The following is a 22,842-nucleotide window of genomic DNA, read 5'->3' as shown; positions in this document are numbered from 1 at the left end:
CTCTACCAGTTGCTGCTTACAGTTCCTGCTCGTGTACTACATGTGATGTCTTTGGCTGCTGCCCAAGCTATTTAGGGTAATAGATATAACTTTACCTCGTTTTTCCTTCTAAAGAAGGGTCAAATCCTTTAGGTGTTATTTGGGCAAAACTTCCATTGATAACAGTGGGGATTCTGTCTGGATAAATACTGGGGTTTCTTGTCCTGCTGTTTGTGCCTGTGACCTATAAGATTTTCCAGGCAGGGTTTTTAATACATTTCTAAGCATTGCTGAGATGAAGTCAGGACCAAATGAAGATGATGTTTGTGCTTCTGATTAGATGCCAGAAACATGGGGCTTGGGAGAAAAAATGTCCTTTGATGTTTGCTTTTCCCTGTAGTTTGTGTGACTGGCTCAAAGGGCACTGCTAATAAAAATATTGGTAAAAGATTACAATAGCTCCTGAGATTGTGATGGGTCCTGTGACCAATTTTTAACTACTCAGATTGTTTTAAAATATATTAATGGCTAATCCATCTCAAATATGGATCTTAGATGTGAAAGTAAAATTTGTAAGATACCCTGCATGCTCAAACTGTTTTCATACTTGAATGCTCTGGAAATGTATCTACAGTAAATTTCCGATAATCCGGCACCTTTAGGACCCAGGGGGTGCCGGATTATCAGATATGCCAGACTATCAGAAGGGGGGGCTATGAGAGGTCTGGTGTGGGGTGGGAGGGGATGCCACCCCAGACCCCTCATAGCCCCCCCTTACGATAGTCCAGCTCTGCCCCAGGCGTCCCTGATTCAGCTGCTGCTGGTCAGTTTCAGCAGCAGCTGAATCGGGGATTCCTGCAATAGAGCAGCTGGGGTGCTGCCCAGTTGGTCCCGCAGCGCCAATAGGCGGCGCTACGGCACCAACCCAGCAGCACTCCAGCTGCTCTTGGGGACGCCTGGGACAGAACATCTGGGGTACTGCCCGGTTGGTCCCGTAGCGCTGCCCCTCGGGGCTGCAGGACCAACCCGGCAGCACCCCAGCTGCTCTTGGGGACGCCTGGGGCAGAGACCAACCCCGCAGCACCCCAGCTGCTCTGCCCCAGGCGTCCGGATTCAGCCTGCTGGTGAAACTGATGCTGCTGGTCAGTTTCAGCAACGGCTGAATCCCGACGCCTGGGGCAAAGCAGCTGGGGTGCTGCCGGGTTGGTCCCGCAGCGCCGCCCCTAGGCACTGCGGGCCCAACCCAGCAGCACTCCAGCTGCTCTTGGGGACGCCTGGGACAGAACAGGTGGGGTACTGCCCGGTTGGTCCCGTAGCGCTGCCCCTCGGGGCTGCGGGACCAACCCGGCAGCACCCCAGCTGCTCTTGGGGACGCCTGGGGCAGAGCAGCTGGAGTGCTGCCGGGTTGGTCCCGCAGCGCCAAAGGACGGCGCTGCGGGACCAACCCGGCAGGACCCAGCTGCTCTGCCCCAGGGGTCCCCAAGTCAGCCGCTGCTGAAACAGATCAGTGGCTGATTCCAGGAAGCCTGGGGCAGAGCTGCTCTGCCCCAGGCTTCCTGGAATCAGCCACTGATCTGTTTCAGCAGCGGCTGACTTGGGGACCCCTGGGGCAGAGCAGCTGGGTCCTGCCGGGTTGGTCCCGCAGCGCCGTCCTTTGGCGCTGCGGGACCAACCCGGCAGCACTCCAGCTGCTCTGCCCCAGGAGTCCCCAAGAGCAGCTGGGGTGCTGCCGGGTTGGTCCCGCAGCCCCGAGGAGCAGGGCTACGAGACCAATCCGGCAGCACCCCAGCTGCTCTGCTCCCGGCTTCCCCGATTCAGCTGCTGGTCAATTTCAGCAGCAGCTGAATGGGGGAAGCCTGTCCGGCTGCCCCAGCACTTCCGGGTTCTTGATGGTGCTGGACCATCAGGAGTCCCGGAGCATTGGATGCTGGACTAATGGAGTTTTACTGTGTATAGCTCTCAATTTGCATATGCCCTTTAAGCTGGTTTTTGTATTTTCTAGCAGATGCCGTAGTTATTTGGACATTGTGAATAAGGGCTAGAAAAGATAGCTAAGAAAGATAGTAATAAAAATTTGATTCCCCTCCTCTATCTAGTTACTTTGTTTTCAGATCCTGTTTCCTGTATTCGGAACATATTTTATTTTCCTAAAGCAGTGAACAGGAAGCTAACTGGTAGTGTACTGTATACCATAGTTGGGAATGTGATGTATGTATTAGGGATGCTAGATAGTTTGTCATTGAACATTCATGTAACTGCATGATATCTTAGTGGTTATGCAACTATTTGATAGCTCCCCGGGGAGCTCCCTGCCACCCTGCGCTGCTGCCTCTGTATCAGAGGCAGCAGCAGGTCCTCCAGGGGAGCCAGTTTAAAAATCAGCTCCCTACGCAGACTGAAGCCTGCCTGCTACTCCCCGTGCTGCTGCCTCTGATACAGAGGCAGGAGTGCTGGGTGGCAGCAGCCCCTGTCCACAGGGGTCTGAGGTCCCCATGGACAGATGCTGCTCTGCAGAAGCAGCCTCTGTCTGTGGGAAGTTCGGATCCCCTGTGGACAGGGACTGCTGCTGTGGACAGAGGCTGCTCGTGGCAGATAGAGGCAGCACTGCGGAGGGAAACAGGCAGGTCCACAGAGCTGGTGCTGGGAGGAATTTGCTTTAAAGCTCTGTAGGAGGCAACGGGGGGAGGAAGGGAAGTTGTGCCCTCAGAGCTCCTGCCTGCCCCCCTCACCCTCCACACTGCTGCTTCTCTATCAGAGGCAGCAGTGCGGGGCCAGGGGGAGGCGGATCTGGTGCTGGTGGGGAGCCTGCTTAAAGCCAGAAACAGGCAGCAAGGGAGGGGTGGGGTGCATTTAGTCAACAAGATTAACCGATAGCCCAGGATTATCAGTTAATTGTGTAGTTGACAATTCCTAGTATATAGCCGTCAGACCTAGGAAACTTGCAAGGCATTCAAAGGAAATTTTGCATACTCTCGGCATTGCTAAAAGTAGCAGGTGTAATGGTGAAAGTCAATCAAAAAGGTCTCCAAAGAAAGCAGAGAGAGTTCTGGATCTTGGGAAACACAGAAAAAGTTATCTTCTCAAAGCATTACATGGTTTGGGAAGTCTAATGCTAGGCTAATGGTTCTTTTGGGAGCTTGTTAATCTAATTTTAGAAAAATGATCACAAAGGCATTAACAGTCTATTGACTGTGCATTTCAGAAACATCTGAGGTGTGCTTTGTGTGGTCCGTGTAAGAGGAGTAGATATTATTATTATTATTTATTATATTTGTACCCAAGTATCTACATAGGCTAATGCCTAAACAATATTAAAATATGAATACGGAGAGAGTTGACAAAACCCTTTGTAATACACTTTAGAAAGAACCTTAAACCAACAAGTCTGAAATGCTTTGTTTGGAGTTCTGTGATCTGACAGATGTCTGGCATGAGTGGGGCAGAGGGAGATAGATGTCGCTAGTTACCTCGGTTACAATTCCTGCATCCCTGATTGCTTGTACTCTGCTGGGCAGCTTGCCTCTGTCTTCTGGCTATTAAGGTTAGTGTAGGAAATGCTGCCATTGTGTATTTAGATGGTTGGATGTACTTTTTTGGAATACATTCTTCAACCAAATTAAAAGCTTCATTTACTTAGAAACAACCTTTTATGTTATTTCATTCTATTATTAAAAAAATTCCTGCATTTGAAGAACTGGAGGGAAAGGTCTCTGACTAAAACAACAAATGGTCTGGTAGTACTTTATACTCATGCATCTGACGAAGTGGGTCTTTGCCCACGAAAGCTTATGCTCCTACACTTCAGTTAGTCTATAAGGTGCCACAGGACTCCTCGTCGCTTTTGCAGATTCAGACTAACACGGCTACCCCTCTGATACTTAGTACTTTATAGACGAACAAAACATGTAGACGGTATCATGAGATTACGAATGCTCATGATACCATCTACATGTTTTGTTCGTCTATCAAGTGCCACCAGACCATTTGTTGTTTTTTTTCTTTAACTGACTAACTCGGCTACCCCCATAACTAAAACAAGTTTGGCATCAACAAACTTGTTAGCAGCAGAAGAAAATCAATGACAAGTGCTGACACTTATTTCTTCAAACTGTTGATACTTCAGAGTTTGAACAGCTGAATTTGGACATGCAAATACTGCTTGTGTGAAATGAGGGAAGATAATGTCTGTAATGCTGCCCAATTTTCTAAAATAGTGAAAGATAGAGTACGGTAAGCTCAGACGGATCTTGTGGCTAGACTTAATTTAGCTGAGGGTAAAAATGAAAAACCAAAAAGTGAAGTTGAAACTGTTGAGAGGTTACATGATAAACCAAGCTATGATAAAGGGTTTCCATGCCAAACGCCCATGATGTGGTGAAGGTTGGGGTTGGGGTTGGAAGGAAACTCAATTCGTAGGATTAGAGGCATTCTAGAATAGTTTACTTCTGAGCATTTAACAACATTTATTTTTATTACCCAGTTGTTTCTCATTAGAACATGCACATAGAGTAGCCAAAGATATTGCAAAATCAATTGATAAACAGAGACCGATACCTTTGAAATTTCTAAATGTCCATTATGAAGTCTTTATCCAGTCTACTGGGAAAAAGGAAGAATTATTTCATTAATTAAAAAAAAAGTCTGAATACTTTTCTCCTTCAAGTCTTTTGTTACAGTTTTTCAGTGTGTATTTTATAGAAAAGCTTGTCCTAAAATTACTTCTCACATTGATTAATGTACGCAGAAGGAAAGTTGCTGTGCACTTATATATTATAAAGGCATGTACCATGGTACTTAATGGGAAAGGAAGGACTGAAAACAGATGCTTAAAGAGCCACCCTCCCTCCAATAATATAGTAGTAACAAATATTTTATCCACTTTAACAGGTTAGACATCTTTGTTTCATGTAGACAAGTCTCAAATAACATAAGGAAAGTCATGTGTGATCTACTTATCCCAATCAAATAGTTTTGTTGTGTTGAACTTTTCCCCTTGGCTATTGAGAGGGCATTTGACCTGGTGGAGTAGAACTGCTTAGTGTACTTGAAGATATGGACTTTGAGTTGTTTCCAAACTCCCTAAGAATTCAATGTCGGGAGTAAGAATTAGTGGTTAGAATTCTTTAACCCTTTCACTTGTCAAGGAAAATTACTCTTGTTAATACCAGTCTTTGCTTTATCTGTGTAATACCACCCCAGAGTTGGCAAAGATAGCAGAGATAAATATAGGAAGAGAGAATAACAACATTGTATTATATACTGCTGTCACTTAGTTTTTCTTGGTGTTGGTCATTGAGGTTTAGTTGACATTAGTGAAGTATAATGTGTGTTGTTCTTGATTTATTAGTTGCCATCCTCAAGGACAATAAGATGAAGGTTAAATGTTCAATAGTTCATCTGGACTGGGAAACCGGTGAAGTATTTGTGGATTAACATATTCCCAAATATAAGTGCAATTTAGTTATAATTGCATACTGAAAAGAAGACATGAAAAATTGGCACATTTCACATTAGCTAAAATGAATGTGCACTGCTGTCCATAATCATAAGTTTATAGTGCTGGAGACCAGTTCAGAGTATCTGTGAAGACACCTACAAAGGCAAGAAACTTAGGATAGCTAGTGATGGGTTGTTTTTTGTACGGGACAGGTACTCCTGACCTTGATGTTTTAATTCCTAAATGCCCAGTTTTGGGGGGATAACTGCATGAAGCTATGATATATCCTTAAGCACTGGAGATATACTGAGCAGAAGTCAAATCTTCATAATAGTCTAGTGGAACTTATTTTCTTACTATATATAGATTATTCAGAAAATAAAAAATGCAACACTGTTATTTTTTTAAATTTAAACCTTTTTTACTTTCAATTAAATGGAGTTGCAGCAAATTAAAAATTGCCTCCAGCATATACAGAATGAATTAAGCTTTTGTAGTAGAGCATGGGAGTATCAGAAACATTTCTCTTCAGTTAATTTTTCCTTTTAAAAATAGCTAATACGCCACTGCAATAGCAGGCTTTATATGGCTCCAACAAATTGTCAGGGAGTCAGTACAGGCAGTCCCCGGGTTACGTACAAGATAGGGACTGTAGGTTTGTTCTTAAGTTGAATTTGTATGTAAGTCGGAACTGGTACATATTGTAGGGGAAACTCTAGCCAAACATTTTTTTTAGTTTTGGATAGCATAGGGAAAGGTTAACTCCCCTCTAATGTTTGTTTTGCTGTCTGTTCCCCTGTTCAGAAGATTTCACATCTATTTCTGTCCCTGTGACAAACTCAGGACTAAAGGAGTAACTCATCAAATACCAAACAGCTCTGCACCATGCTTTGAGCTAATAGCTTTATTTCCACACACCACCCAGGGTTCTAGGAGGAGGGTCCTTTTTTTGCTAACACAATGAGGCCAGCACTTTGTTTGTTTTGGTGGAGTCTTTGTTTGCCCAGGGAGCCCAGCATGTATAGGGGGAGGAGGGGCGGAGAGGCTGCTTTTGTCTGCTGTTCGGCAGCCTGTTGCTCAGGGGAGGGGGCAGCCTGTTGCTGGCAGGGGGGGAGGGGAGGCGTGCAGGATGCGAGGCCGCGGGGGGGGGGGGGGGGCAGCGGGCGTGGGGAGGCACTTTTCCTCTGCCCGGCAGCTCTGCGGGATCCCTGTCCCTGTGGCCAGCTGCTGCAGGCAGAGGCCAGTTGGAGCCGGCCGAAGAGGAGGAGGAGGTGGATTCTAGGACCCAGGTGAGCGAGCCCCGGGACGCTGCTGCGCTCCGGGAGCCCGGCATGTATAGAGGGGAGGAGGGGCAGAGAGGCTGCTTTTGTCTGTTCGGCAGCCTGTTGCTCAGGGGAGGGGGCAGCCTGTTGCTGGCAGGGAGGTGGGGGGGGGCAGCGGGCGTGGGGAGGCACTTTTCCTCTGCCCGGCAGCTCTGCGGGACCCCAGTCGAAGCCGGCCGGAGGAGGAGGAGGATCCTAGGACCCAGGTGAGCGAGCCCCGGGAATGCTGCTGCGCATGTGCGGGAGTTGCCTCACCCCGTTCGTATCTAGGGATCCGACGTAAGTCGGATCCATGTAAGTCGGGGACTGCCTGTAATTTCAGTCTACCGCCACTAGAGTGCAGGGGCTATTTCAGAGTTACATTTTGTTTTTCAGCATTTCTAAATGATCCAAAAACTGTGTGTGTACGTGTGTGCGTTCGTTTGTTCATTCTCTGAACAGAAAAATGTAAATAAATGCCTGGTGGCAATGTGAAGGAAAATGGGATTTAATCTAGAGTTGGTGGAGTTACTCCTCCATTGTAAACTAAACTGGAATAATTTTAAAAAAACAACAAATAGTATAGCAACACCTTAAAGATTAACAAAACATGTAAATGGTATCATGAACTTTGGGGTACAACCCACTTCTTCATTTGGAGTCTCTGAAGAAGTGGGTTATACCCATGGAAGCTCATGATACCGTCTGCATGTTTTGTTAGTCTTTAAGGTGCTACTAGACTATTCGTTGTTGTTTTAAGTTTTTCCAGTTACAGACTAACATGGCTACCCCTCTTAAGCTTCTAAACTGCAATGTTATTTTGGATATAATCTGTAAAATTTCTCAACAACTTCATCTGGAGGTGCCTTTATTTGCGCTAAAAGAGTAGAAAAGCTCACAAGGTTTGACTGACTGGAAAACTGTCTTTTGCTGTTCCCTGGAGAAAACTATCAAAGTGGTTTGCAAAGGTATAGCATATCTTAATAAGGGAAAAACAGATGGCTGGGAAGGGCAATTACATTTCTAGAACACCCCCATACCTTTCTGGCTTCCTAAATTGGGGGTAGTGATGAAACACCAGCTGGCATCTCCATAGTCCTTTCTTTTACAGGTTTTTTTTGGCTTTCATATGTTTTCATTGAGTCACTGAGACCTGCTGTAGTATCCAAAACAGCCCTGTTACCTATTCAGTCCTTTTCCCAACTATTTATCCTACTGTAATTGTTCTAGAGACCCATACATACTATGTGCTTCTTACTTTCACTGTTTTGTGTTTATATTAGCCCACACAGTTAACTGTTGCATTTTTATTGTATGTTAAATTAATAAAAATCTCTTTCATTCCTCAGCCGTCCTCCAAAATATCTTGGAGATGTCATTCTATTAAAGCATTTAGAAGGACCCATATGGAATTTATGGAAGAAAAACAGTCTATTAATAATCAGTGTCTTAAATGCAACTTCCTCAGAAAAACTTTTGCGATGAGACTTGGTTTATCTTTCATCCCTGGATACCAGTAGGTCCAGAGAGCCTGGCATTTTTATCCATTGCTTCATATTAGGTTATTATACATTTATATTTAAAATGTTATGGAGTACTACAAACAGGAGGGCTCATGTGCTATTAACAGGGTATGTCTGCTGACCTGTGGAACAAGAGACCTGAGATTATCCAAAAGTGTATTTCATGGCAGTGCTGTATGCTAACAAATGAGTCATCTACATTTTAAAGAGACTTTTAATCAAAGTCAGAAATTACAGCACCGGTGCAGGCCAAGTGTTTTGTGTTGTGTGTCAGATTCCATGCCTTTCTAAGAACTACTGTTAATGGAATATGAGTCCATCCATCATAATCTGAAAAAAAAAGTCAAACTCCTACCCTCATCTTTTTGATATTCTGGTGAAACATTGTGAAGGAGATGACTCATCTAAATTATTCTTGCTAATGCATTTTAGCTTTTGTGATAGTGTGAGAAAAATACAGAATCTGTACTTGAGCTGGAAAAAATTAAATGTTATGTGTCTCTCTCTTGCCACACTGAACTTTAATTAGCTGGAAGATGCAGGCTGTCATTTCAGTGCACCCTTGGTCTGTAGATTTGCTTTCTCACATAAGCTTAAAACGGACATTCTTGTCCCTCCCCACCTCCCCCCCTGTTTCCTTGGGTGACAGCCCAGTTTAGAAGAACACGCATAGGAACATAGGGCTTGTTGCTACACTTCAAAGGTGAAAGCACTGTGGGGAGCGTGAGGCTAGTGGAAGACTCAAGCAATCCCCCGCTGGCCCCGTGCTCCCCGCAGTGTTTCAAAGCGACAGCACTGTATGGAGCCTAGGGTCCAGCTGACCCCGGTTTTCATGCCCTGCTGCCACTTTGAAAGGGGAGCCTGGCATCAGGCTCCACGCGGTGTTTCAAAGCAACAGTGCCACAGGGAGCCCAGGGTCAGTGGGAGAGTCTCCTGCTGACCCTAGGCTCCATGTGGCATTTCAAAGTGGCAGTGCTGGGTGGAGACCCCCTTCCTCTTTCCACCCCTTTGTTACCTCTTTCTGATAGAGATAGCGGGGGGGGGGGAGGAGGGCAGCAGCAAATGACTAGTCAACTAGCATGTCGACTATCCGATAAGCATTTGCTTATTGGATAGTTGACTAGTGGTTCACATCCCTGGTTTATTTTTGCATGTAACATTATTCTCTAATAAGGAGACATGACTGATATATCTTTGGGAGCTATTAGGAGCTTCAAAGTACAGTTTGAAACAATGTGAACATACAAAGTTAAGTGGGTTTCCCCAGGATATCTCCAGAGAAGTTAATGCAGATTTTCTTCTTCAGTGATGCAGGTACTTAGCCTTTAAAAGCTTCCCCTTGGGGTGGGGACCTTTGTTAATCACCTGTTATGTGAGGAAGGACAAGATCAGAAGCCCAGACTGTCTAAAGGAGTCACTCATAGGTCATAGATGTGCTTGTTCTGAGCCAAGGCAGTAATGAGCTTCTGACTTTAGACAGGTCCTGGTAGGGTTTGAAGGACAGATGCTTACTAAAGCCTTTTTGGCAGGTAAGGGTGATCTTTGGTAAATTTATTAGCCTGCGTATAGGTTCTTTTCTTTTCTTTTCTTTTTTTTTAATGTATTCTCTGTAAGGTTTTTACCTTAAGAATAAAAGTGTCTGCTTAGGAAAACTTTGCAGTAACTTACAGCTGTGGGAAATTATGCTGTTTGTAGCCTCTAATAAGTTAAAGCAGGCCTATGTAGGCTGGAAACCCTCCTCAGGGAGAAATGTGCAGATCTCTTTCCAAGAGAGGTGATCTGGGGAGCTGGAAGCCTAAGAGTAAGTGCTCTTTGTGACCAGAGAAGGGGGATACAGAACTGTGACAAAGCTCTCCTGATCTTCCTAGGCTTTGTTAGTCTGGAGAGTGAATTCTTGAGGTTAGCGCTGCTGTGTATCCTGAAACTGAGCCCCACTAGAACGTGGTGTTTTCATGGCCCAGGTGCACACATACCACACTGAGGAGCATCATATAAATGGCCTGCTGATTTCTGTGTTGCAGCTTTATTCAGCCATACCTGGTCTCTGCCTCTTTGTGTCCCTTTCAGCCAGCTGCCAGGGACTTCAAGGATTGGTGGTGGCTAGAGATTACCTCTTCTCTTTTCAGTGGGTTCATTCACTCACTGCCCTGCTATCTTATCTGAGAGATGCAGAGGGAGTTGGGGAGTTGTCCTGAGGGCAGGGAGAAGTGAGCAAGAGGCTGGAGGACAAGAACCCTTGTCAGTGCTTGCTTCACTGTGTTTCAGTTATAGAAAATTGATATAGGGAGGAGGGTGGATATATTTGTGTGGGTGTAACTTGGAAGTATGAGAGGAGGTCAATAGTGAATCATGCAATTTGTGGTCCTATGGAAATGTGTGTGTGCGCATGTGCGTGTGCAGTTTTTTGAGCCCACCTGGAATTCATGGTCCTTAGAGCCAGAAAAGTTCTTTTCCTCAATACGTACGGCACAGGGACATCCTATCTGTTTCTCTGTGTCCACGTTTGTTCAGCTCCTAAAACAAGAGCATAGACAGCCGTCAGAGTGTTACAGACTGTTAATGTCTCTCTACAGCAATATGACAAATTGACAAATGCCAGTGCAGTGTACCGTATGATTATATACTCTCCCACTTCAAATGCACTGCAAGACCATTATGGACATATTACATTTTCTGTGATCCCTGGAATAAAATATGTATCTTGTTAATCCTACCTTGCCCTGTTTGGAACAATAATGACTAATAGAGTAGATTCTTTTTATTATTATTATTTATTAAACAAAGGCAATTATGCTGATTGGGTAAAGGGGCTGCAGAGGATCGATTATATTTGGAAAAGAACATACAGAAAAAAGTGTTAGTACATGACAAGTCTGTCATCATTGATAATTTTATCTTTTCTTTCCCTTATCCTTATTTTATGTTTTTCTTGTGTAAGTTCGGTGTAGTGATTCTCTTCTGTGTGTAAAAATCATGCGAGGAGCTGTTAAAACCAATGTGAAAAGGCAATGATTTATTATTATTATATTTAATACATAAGAATTCTACATTAGAAATGCTCATGTTCATCACAAATTCCACTATCTGATTTTTGGGTAAAGAACCATATGATGGATTGATTATAAAATGCTTTGATTTTACATCACTAATTCAGAATGACTTATTGATGCCTTTTAAAAGAAAATGTAATTCTTATGGGTTGGTACATAAATACAAATGTGGATTTAGAGGATTGCGAGGTAGTTTTAACTGTGTTGAGATGGGGCACTACTACATTACATGTATTCAGATTCTTCTCTTTTACACAAACTATGGCAGACTATTTAAAAGAAAACCCAGAGAATTATATCTTGAGTTATGTAATAAAATTAGCATACAACAGGAAGCTTCATTTCCTGCTTCCCCTTTTCTCAGTTAGCTTAATGCATGTTGACTAACTTGATCTAAATGAAGAAAATATTAGTCCTCCCCTTCAGGAAACTTAAGTGATGTCACAACCTACTTTTCCGCTTTAACAAAGTGCCTCTGGGTGGTTATCTCAATGACTTCTTCCAGCCAAATGATTCTTCCTTATTTATTTCTTACATCAGACATGTACTTCTGGAAAGCTAAATTCCAGCCCTGGAACTAGTTAGGGTTGGTTGGAAATTAGAATTTATCTCTCTCATGTGGAGAAATAAGAGATTGATATCCAGATTCCATACCCTGCAGATGGTGTCTGTACAAAAGGTGGCTAAGTGTAGAAGGTGTGTCAGCATCAGTCGTTTCAATAATTAGGTATTTGCTCTGGTAATTTGAATATACAATGTGGTCAAAAAAGTGAAGTAAAGCTCTCGTTTTATCTGTTTGTTTTGGCTACTTGCCTCAATTATAAATTCAGCCCTAAGTTTGTAAATATCTAGTTGAACTGGGCTAAATGTTAATTAGTATCCAGTTTGTCCAATAGCTATTTGGGAAGGAAGGTTCTTATTCTGTGACAGCAAGTTACCACTGAGTGGTCAGCTTATTATTCTGGTCAAAGCAGTCACATCTAACTTGGACCGTGGCAAAATGATATTAAGAAATACTGTATTTGTTGTATTTTTCTATTTAATTGTAATAGTGATAGTGTGGTTTGTGCTGTCATCAGACCACTAAAGTATCTTGGATGCAGCGTGATTCACACATTCCCTGGGGTTTTTATATTAGGAAAGTCATGAGATTTTTATAATGAAAATAAGTTTTATTAAAATCTTGTATTTGTGTGTTCATAACAATATCCTGGTTAAGGGAGGATGCAGCAAATAGCTTGATATTCTTTGAGCCAGATTGACTGGGAAACATTTCCCTTTGATGATGGGATCGTGGCAGTTGTGATAAACCTCACATAAATTACTTCAGTTGATTTGCAGGCCCTAAGGATTAAAAGGGTCCAGTCTCAGGGAGTTAATATATCAACTTAATGATAATTTGATGAATTTTCAAATGTTTGGAAAGACTTCCTAAAACATAAACAATTCCAGTGTAGGAGGAAATAGTGTAAGGGACTTTAAGTAATAAATAAGATCTCGGTTGCAATCTTTTTTTTTCTACTTGTTTCTATATTTAATTTTTCATTTGCAGCTATTCATCATTCTTTTTTGTTTCCCCTGAGACCAGATTGTTTTCATTAAGAGGCTGAAGGATAATAGTATGTCCATACTGTATGTCCATACTGTATAACTATGCAACCCGCCACTTCCACTCCACCCCAACTTTGAATTAAGGTTGTAGGTAGCAGGCCTCAGCATCATGAACTATAAAATGCAAGGTAGTAAGCAGTTAAGTCATTTTGCACCTTAGCTATGATCTGTTCATTAGTTCCTCTTCTCAACCTCAACTACCTTCCATCCCCACCCACATATTCTCAGGAATGTGATGTGGGAATTTCCAAGCTTTATGTTGCAGCTGCTTGGGAGCATTGACATTTAATCACACAGATCACCAACAGCACTGATATTTATTGTATTATCATCTTCCATGCCCCTGAAAGCTTCACTTCCCCTTCTGGCTTCCCAAAGAGCCTGGATGTAGATGTCCTTCTTTATTTTGGGTTGAGTCAGGGAGAGAGTAACTTAGTAGCTATAGGGAATAGTTTTCATGCATGAATCTCAAACTTTCAAAATTAACATCTCAGGGTGGACTTTGAATTATTTTAGGCCTGTGACTTTGAAGGAGCTGGGTCCTTTCAGCAGAGGAGGGTGCTTAGCAGAGTGCAAGTCTTAGCTCTAAAAAAATTTTTTTTTTTTAAAGTTTACTTTTTTTTATATTTAATTTTTTTCAGTATCTCGTAACATAATTCTCTTTGGTAACTTGAGTGTAAAACCAATCCTGTAATCTTCCCTGACCATGAAATTCTGCCTTTTACCCAACAAGTCGCGTGTGTCTTATAGATGCTGGTGAATACTTTCTTGTTTAATATGCTTACAGGTTTGGAACATCCCAGCAGACTCTTGAGTTTTACTCTCTGTTCAGTATTGTGTGAATTTTAGATGCTCATTTCCTATTAGCATGACTAGAAACTGGTTCAAGCCTCATGAGTCAAGCTGAAACTAAACCCCATGTACTACTGAATTGGCTGCCATATCTGGCATTTTGGACCCTGGCCCAGGGTTGCAAGAGTAGTAATGTACATTCCAGTGCCACTGGGAAGACACCTGGAGTGAAGAGGGACTTTGGGACTCCTTTGACCTTGAGCCAGCAATAGTAGTGTGATGTACTTGGCTCTGGGGAGAGTGAAATAGATGATTTGTGTGTGTTTTTCTTTTTTGCAGAGAATCTTCTTCAAAATATTATTTCCAAAGGGTATCTGAATGATTGAAATCTTTTAAGAGAGGTTTTGAACTGGTTTTAGGGGGTCCATGAAGCAGGGCTGGTGTTAGACGTGCTAGGACCCAGCACAGAAAGCCAAAGGCCTGCCACAAAGAGCTGCAGCTCATGTCCCCAAGCTCCTCCATTCAGAGCTGAAGCTGAAGTTTGAGCAATGTAGATTCCTGGTGCACCCTGTAGTTTGGACCCCAAGGCAGTTTCCCTGCTTGCTGTCTCTAGTGTCAGCTCTGGTTTTCATATGTAGAAAAATAGTTGTCACAGGTGAATTATGGAATTTTTATAACATGGGGGGAGAAGGGACCAGAAATGGAATGATTGAGAACCTCTACTCTAAGGCTGTGTCTAGACTACATGCTTCTGTCGTCAGAGGCATGTAGATTAGACACATAGGCAAAGGCAAATGAAGCCGCGATTTAAATGATCGCGGCTTCATTTAAATTTACATGGCTGCCGCGCTGAGCCGACAAACAGCTGATCAGCTGTTTGTCCGCACAGCGCGCTAGTCTGGACGCTCCCCTGCCGACATCAAAGCCCTTTGTTGGCAGCCCCGGAAAACCTCATCCCACGAGGAATGCCGACAAAGGGCTTTGATGTTGGCAGGGGAGCGTCCAGACTAGCACGCTGAGTGGACAAACAGCTGATCAGCTGTTTGTCAGCTCAGCGCGGCAGCCATGTAAATTTAAATGAAGCCGCGATCATTTAAATCACGGCTTCATTTGCCTTTGCCTATGTGTCTAATCTACATGCCTCTGACGACAGAGGCATGTAGTCTAGACACAGCCTAAGAGAAGCTTATTGGCTTTCTTGATGATCTCTGCCAGAAAGATCAGTGTTCAGATGTGGTCTTTTCTTGTAATCAGCATCCTCTAATGAAATGTACCCAATTTTCAAGATTTTACTCAACAGGAGATTGGAATTTGTCAGTCACCTACTGCCTTCCAAGCTATGTACAGTAAAACCTGTGTTATCCAGCACGCTCGGGTATTAGGGTGTTCTGGTTATCTAAAAATTCCGGTTATCTGAGGGTCCCATCAACCTAGGAAAAATCAATGGACAGTAATAGTAAAATTCATGTTTTTATTCTTGGTGGTTTTGTAGTGAGGCAGTTGGTCTCACGTTTCTATTTTGAATTAAAGATGATTAATACTACTTAAATAAAAAATTAAGCCAATCATGGTAAGCCAAGCCTGGCCTATGCATCTGAAGATGTGACAGTATTGTGGCTGGGGGCAATGCTGGTTAACAAGAGTGCCGGATAACAAAGGTTTCACTGTATTTTGAGTGGTCAATTGCCAATCAACATGCAAACCATCACCACATATTTTGTCTTATCAACAGTGGTGTTTATATTGATTGAAAATCCAGGTTGAAGCCCAGTAGAATTGATATAAAATCAAAATTTCACAAATCTGCATTATTGAATTAAAATGTTGTGTTATCTCGGTAATTTGTTCAATGTGACATTAGCACAGCCTCTTTGAAAGCCATTGATCTTATTTTCTAACCAGTTGCTCTGGATTTCCTTGTTCACTCTCATATTTCTAGTGATGATTATTGCTAATAATACACTGCTTTGAAAATGGCAGTGTATTTTAAATTTATTGAAAGGATACAAAGTGTATCAAGATGAGATGCCATTCTAAAACATGTACTCTATCTTAACCAGAAATTGTTACGTTTCATGCAGGAATTTCTGGGCGAACTTGTTGCTCCTGTTATCTAGTAGAACAGACTAGATAAAAAAGGGTTCTTATCCTTGAATCTTTTAGAAGGCTATGGAACATACAAAATGTTTAGAGGTCAAAAATGCTATCCGTGAAATCTTGACTCGATTGCATTCGGTGGCAAAATTCTCATTGATTTCCATAGGTTTAGGGATTTCTTTTCTTAAACTTAATCCAGGCATCGTTTAGCAGCCTGTGCAGCTCATACAGCATTGGGGCTATATGCTGTCAGCAGGAAATGCTACTTAATAAACAAGCCACCACATTCTGGCCTAGTTGCAAGTTCGGTATGGTTTAATAGTGCTTCTCAATACAGTGATCAAACTTCTCAAGTGGTGAGAAAATATATTTTAAGAAATAAAACAAAACCAGAATGTATCTGTCAAGCAAGATGTGTTCATGTCTTGTTGTAATTGCTATCTCTGCTCTCTGTTTCTCCTTTTTTACCAAGTTAAGACCTTCCCTGTTTTTATGTCAGAATTTAAGCATCAGACCTGAAAAATTGTTCCATGCCAGTAGATTGCTGAACTTTCAGCCAAACAGATTGCAGGAGCAGCCCCTTAGTTTGGATCATAAACCCTTTTTAGAGAAGGATAATGCACTTTTGGGTGCACAAAAGTAGGGATGTTAACTGTTGTGTTTTTATGTAAACATGTAACTGCTTGAAATTTTACCGTTTATATGCTTATATGGGGGGGGGCAGGAACTGACACAGAGGCAGCAGATAGGGGGGTAGGGGAGAGGCAGCTTCGCGGAGCCAGCATGCATGGAGTGCCAGCTTAAAAGCTGGCTTCCCATGCATATTGGCTCCTGCCTGTTACTGCTGCTGCCTCTGATAGGGAAGGGCGGGGGCGGGGGTGTGGGGGCTTCCTATATGTACTGGCTTCTACTTGTCTCTTTCATTCTCAGTGCTGCTGTCTGTCTATCAGAGGCAGCAGCACAGGAGGCATGTATGGCAGGCTACTCAGTGGGATCTGGTGCTCGTGGGAAGCTGGCTTTTAAGCACCGGGTCCCACCCGCCTCCTGTGCTGCGATCTCTGTGGGAGGCAGTTGGAGGGTGGGGGAGCTGGCTCCGTGGAATCAGCATGGATGGGAAACCAGCTTTAAAGCCAGCTCCCCAGAGGCATGTCTCCCACCTCCCCACCCCTTTTGCTGCCTCTGATACAGAGACAGCAAGGGTATGTGTGTCTGTGTAGTTGCTTGGATTAACCAATTAAGCCCAGGCTTATCAGTTAATCATTTAAATGACTGTACACTAACATTCCTACTCAAAAGAAATAAATAAGCTTCCCTGGGTATGGTAAGAGCTGTGTCTTTATTTAAAAATAAAAAAGTCAATAAACATTTATAAACATAAATCAAATATTAATATTTTTCTAAAGATTCGGCCATGTTATGTTTTCGTATTTTGTATAGGATAAAAATTTTAAAGTGCTGTTAATGGGAACATATATTTACTTGTATTTTAATTTCTAGATTGAATCTTACAAAAAATATTGGTAGGCTCAGTAATGAAGATCTTCTGTTCTTTGAATAAATCTGTTAAATTTTCATCTCATTTTTATTATGGAAAAATACATAAAAGACTGTTTTGTAAAACACTGAATGTAAAAGTGTGTGTTACATTGAAATCAAAATGGGTTTGCAAAAGTTGCACTGTATTGTGTTTCGGGGTATATACCATGGATTAGCAAAGTGAGAGTCTATTGTACATGCTCGGATGGAATATTTGATTAAATATATAAGGAGTTGGTTTATATGAGCCCATTACATACATTCTGTGGGCATATAACAGCATCCAACAGCATAATTATTCTATTTATCATAATACACAAAATAAGCGTTTTATCCAAAAATCTTGGGATGGAGGTTGCAGTTTAGGAAGCAATGTTATTGCTGCTTATACTAGAGTAAATCCACACAAGATAAAGTTACTGTAAGGTTTTATTCAAGGAGAAAATGTGAAGGATGGCATTCCTGGATGCCAGAGTCAGAACAAACAGAAAGAAAGGAGAGTGATAGAAATGTAGCCGTGTTAGTCTGGGGTAGCTGAAGCAAAATGCAGGACAATGTAGCACTTTAAAGACTAACAAGATGGTTTATTAGATGATGAGCTTTCGTGGGCCAGACCCACTTCCTCAGATCAAAAAGTGGGTCTGGCCCACGAAAGCTCATCATCTAATAAACCATCTTGTTAGTCTTTAAAGTGCTACATTGTCCTGCATTTTGCTTCAGAAAGAAAGGAGTCTCTAGTTGATAGTTAATGACAGTTTCGTTGTCCCACAGCACTTCTTGGAAGGGCATCCAAGTGTCAAGATAAACTACCTCCTAGTTCTTTGAGCCACACTACTTATGTGTTTGCATTTTTAATTTTTTTGCTGTTCAGATTGTTCAAGGTGTGTGTATTCAACAGTCGATTATCAAAACAATTAACACTGAATGCATGTTACTAATGGAATATATACATACAGAATCTTTAGTCTTTCCTGGAGAGGAAGAAAGCAGCTGTTTTGGGAAGGGAAGATGGACATAAAGCTGAAGAGTCCTAAATAGTAAGTACTATATATCTCCCTTTCTTTCCTTTCCCATATAGCGGGAAAGTACAACATGGGCATTATGACAAACCAGACAACTTATTTCAAGAAAATGAATGTCTGATGCCGTTGAGACCTTTAAGCCCTTTTCTTGGACTTGACCCTACCTGGTATTACAGTCATTGCTATTATTATTTCCCTTGTTGCTATGCCACTGGGCTTCCAACTCTGTATCAAGAACACTCTGCTCCATATTTGCCCATTCTCGGATTCATCCAAGGCATAGTAGCAATGGGTGTCCCACAGACCTGTGTTACCCATGACATGTGGCAAACCAGACAACCTTTTCTCCATTTAGAGCATCGTGTGATACAGTCTGCTGCTTTACCTATCTCAGTTCACACTGGAAGTAACTCTTCAAGGAAACAGTAGAGCAGACATAAGAAAATGAATGCCAGACATATTTTATTTGTCTGTTACACAGGTATGGGCCTGAGGAAGGTACCTAACTGAACTAAAATTGATGCTGCTCGATGCAAGATCCATCCAACAACAAATAGTATGTGATCTCAGCATGCATGTTTCTATATATCTTACATCATAGACTCTTTCTTGGATGATTCCATGGACCTTGTCTTTGCAAACCTTACACCCCCCCTCCCCCCGATTACTTGCAATATCACAGGCCCAGACAGCTGTATTAATCTTCTCCTCAAATAGCAAATCCAAAAAGAGCTGCTCCAGGTAAGATGAGTATGTTCAGATTCATTCATTTAACAGTAGAAACGAGAGCCAAAGCTAACCTCCATTTAAAGCTCCTTTACAGACAATGGAAAAAAAAAAGGGTCCTCAGGAGTTAGCTGATCCCTTGCCAGTGCTGGTGGTGAAACACTCAGATTAGAGAGCCAGGTTTAGGCTTCAGATACAAGCTCCTTCCCTCCCTGCACCCAAGTTATTCTTTGTTTGGTTCCCTAGGATGCTGGCTAGTCACCTTTGGCCTAGCCTTCATAGCCAGGCCACACCCTGGACCTGGTCTCAGATTAGATGATGTTGTGGGCATCACAATGCAGCCACTATCTTGGACAGATAAGGCTGTTAAGGCGTTGGTCAGAAGTCTCCTAAGTCCCAGGCAGCAAGCCTTGTGAATCTTGATTTCATCTGGAGTTCACCTAGTCTCCATTGAGCTCCAGAGCATGCTAACAGACAGCAGTGCTCCATCAATAAAAACAATGAGTCAAGGAACTGGTGAATATCACCATCGACACACTGGCTCCTAATGGCCTCTTCTTCATTTTGTCCACATGATCACCTTGGTTTTCTAATGCTCTGCACCAGATGAAGAAAGAGGGTTGGAAATTCAAGTACCGATGATGGGAAAGGAGAGGCCGAAGCAGGAGGGTTTAAACATGGATACAGCATTAGTGGCATTGATGGATGAATGCATTGTGAACAGATAATGTGAATGCATTGTGGACAGATAACGTCATCCTTTGCGAACTTTCTGGAGCGTTCAGTGCTGTTGATGAGATATGGCTTTTCTACCTGAGAAAGGTAGCAGGTCCATGGGAATGTATAAAAAGTTTAAAGTTCTTTCTAGAGGGATGCCTCCAAAAGGTAGTGATAGGAATCTCCATCACTCATTTGTAGAACCCTCCCAGAAAGATCAGTTCTTTCTCTATCTCTGTTCCATGTTTGCATACAGACACTGGGGGTGTGTCTAGACTACATGCCTCCTTCGACGGAGGCATGTAGATTAGCCAGATCGGAAGAGGGAAATGAAGCCGCGATTAAAATAATCGCGGCTTCATTTAAATTTAAATGGCTGCCCCGATCTGCCGATCAGCTGTTTGTCGGCAGATCGGGGGAGTCTGGACGCGATGCCCCGACAAAGAAGCCTTTCTTCATCGACACAGGTAAACCTGGTTTCACGAGGCTTACCTGTGTCGATGAAGAAAGGCTTCTTTGTCGGGGCATCGCGTCCAGACTCCCCCGATCTGCCGACAAACAGCTGATCGGCAGATCGGGGCAGCCATTTAAATTTAAATGAAGCCGCGATTATTTTAATCGCGGCTTCATTTCCCTCTTCCGATCTGGCTAATCTACATGCCTCCGTCGAAGGAGGCATGTAGTCTAGACACACCCTAGGTGAACTGGTCAGATGACATGGAGTCAAGTGCCAACCAATATCCAGATGACATACAGAGCTCTATCTGTTCTTCACAATATTTGACCTCACCACTACCTGAAAGAATGCTCGGTGCTTGAACCAGGTTGGTACATAGATGGAAAACAGCTGGTTGAGATAAACCTGAGCAAGGCAGAGATGATATTGATGGACAGAGGAAAACACTTACATTTTGCAGCTGCAGTGCAGTCATGTTTGGTTTAAGGCATACACCTACAGTTGGTCTGTGTGAGAATGCTTATGGATTCCTTGCTGACACCAAGCTCTCACACAGAAGCATCTGCAAGCCGTTTGGAATGGAAATCCATCAACCATACGAAGAAACTCGCACAGATACAGACAGACATCATCTTTCTATCCAAGTGCAAGAAGATGGACATCGTACCCAAAGGACTGAAAGTGAACAATCCATTAAGATCAACATACTGCACTGACTACAGTGAAAGACTCTGCCTCCTTTTCATATTTGTTCATTTTTTTTAATTGTATCCTTTTGGTATATATGGTTGTGACTACTTTCTTCCACTATTTGATCTGAGGAAGTGGGTCTGGCCCACGAAAGCTCATCATCTAATAAACTATCTTGTTAGTCTTTAAAGTGCTACATTGTCCTGCATTTTGCTTCTTTCTACTATCTCTGTTCCCATGGTGGTTGATGATGGACCTGGTACCATTGGACTACATCAATACAATGTATCTGGGCATGAATTCAACAGCCTTTAAACACCAATACAGAGCTCTGCAGCACTATTCTTCAGCAGCACAAGTTACTACAAGCACATCTAGACTGTCCTCCATCCTCTACACAAGTTTCTCTCAGAATACATATCAAGTTCAAGATCTCACCTCTTTTCTTCAGGTTGCTCAGTGGCCTGGCTGAGGGTATCTAGCAGATTCCATACAGCACATGGATGAAGACTGTGATTGACAACTCTGCTCCTCAAGCACTATGGAACTTTCTGCCATACTGGTAAAGTTTGCACAGGAGATGGAACTTTCTTGGGGTCTGACTGAAACTGTGGACTAAGGTCCTTAGTTTTCACGGGAGTTATCACAAACCTCACCATCCTCTGTTCTGACTATAAGGTACACTTCTTCAACATGCCTTCTTTCATGTAAACACATAGCAGTATGTATGTTTAAAACACCCTTCTCCCCAAAAATTTGAGTTTTCTGTTTGTGTGGTTTGGGAGAAAATATACCATGTGACCGATATGGCTTAATGCCATATTTGAAGCAGCTGAAATTAGAATGTTGGTGAGGTTGGGTTAAGAATCCATCTAGAATTTTGAATGGGAAAAGGACATAAAGCAGAAGTTAATAGGCCAGACAGGGAAAACAAGGAAAGAATGGAGAGAAGCTGTCATGTTACTGGATTTTAAGGGGAGCAGCCAGATCACTGCTGTGCCCACGTGGGGGGTGTTTGCCCCAAAGTCTATACAAAGGGGGCCATGTGAGGTGTCAAATGAAAGCTTATATTCTATTGATTCTTGTCAGTCCCCGTAATACACGAGGTTCGAAGGGATGCCGGAAAGGATGAGACCACAACTGGGGGTTTCAAAAAGTACAAACTGATTTTATTTTGATGGCGCCAGACAATCATCAGAATAAAAATTAAACAGATTGCCAGACAACACAAAACAATTCCCTGAGGCTTTTCTAAATCACAATAATTCCCAATAACTGCCCAGGGGTTAGGAACAGTTGAATTAACACTGGTATTATCCATAGGGCTGATTATTTACACAACTTTATACAAGGAAACAGTAAAAAACCTAAACCACAACTATTTATAAACTAACTTAGTAACTTTTTAGCCACTGTCACTTGACAAGCAATAAGGACAACTAAGAAATCAATTAGGATAGGGATGATGGCGGGGGGGGGGGGGTGTTATACCAGTTTTGGAGACAGCAGGAACACAAGTACCAGTCGCATGCTCATAAACTGTCTCCACTCGGGTCGACCAACTCGGAGTACGCTCAGTAGGACTCGAGAGCGGGGGGTGCAAGGCGTCTGGGTGATCAGGCCAGGCGTTCACTCCATGCGAATCCCCAGTGAGAGAGGGGCTGCCTGCCTGTTTTATTGCCTGTGAACTTATCACCCCATAGGTTGGTTTTTGCTGCAGTGGGTGGAGTAGCAGGCCTGAGCACAAGTCAGCCCATTGGCTGATCTTTCACTGCAATGGGTGGAGCGAGCAGGGGAAGATTATTAATTTACATGCCCTTATTTGGAAAACACTCCACCTCACAGACAGAGCCCCCTATACCAGCCTCAGAGGTATTACAGGCTATGGCTCCCTGCGACGGGCA

The 22,842-nt window shown here is 42.9% G+C and overlaps 1 protein-coding gene across 13 annotated transcripts in view; it reads left to right on the top strand.

The window, feature by feature from the left end:
* Nucleotides 1-22,842, top strand: part of TMEM131L (transmembrane 131 like) — a 136,709-nt gene that overhangs the window by 10,092 nt on the left and 103,775 nt on the right. For 8 of the 13 annotated variants that reach the window (XM_075930085.2, XM_075930087.2, XM_075930084.2 and 5 more), the window contains one exon: nucleotides 18,283-18,363. The exons of 4 other annotated variants lie outside the window; for them this stretch is intronic. In XM_075930085.2, coding sequence (XP_075786200.2) covers nucleotides 18,283-18,363 — 81 coding nt within the window. Of the gene's footprint in view, nucleotides 1-18,282; nucleotides 18,364-18,404; nucleotides 18,905-22,842 lie in introns of those variants that run through there. One more of the 13 variants, XM_075930090.2, reaches the window with a different exon arrangement.

Source organism: Pelodiscus sinensis, chromosome 4 (genome assembly GCF_052426305.1).
Source record: "Pelodiscus sinensis isolate ZL-2025 chromosome 4, ASM5242630v1, whole genome shotgun sequence".
Classification (NCBI taxonomy): domain Eukaryota; kingdom Metazoa; phylum Chordata; order Testudines; family Trionychidae; genus Pelodiscus; species Pelodiscus sinensis.
The sequence above is the reverse complement of the archived record's forward strand: the minus strand, read 5'-3'. Positions and strand labels throughout refer to the sequence as shown.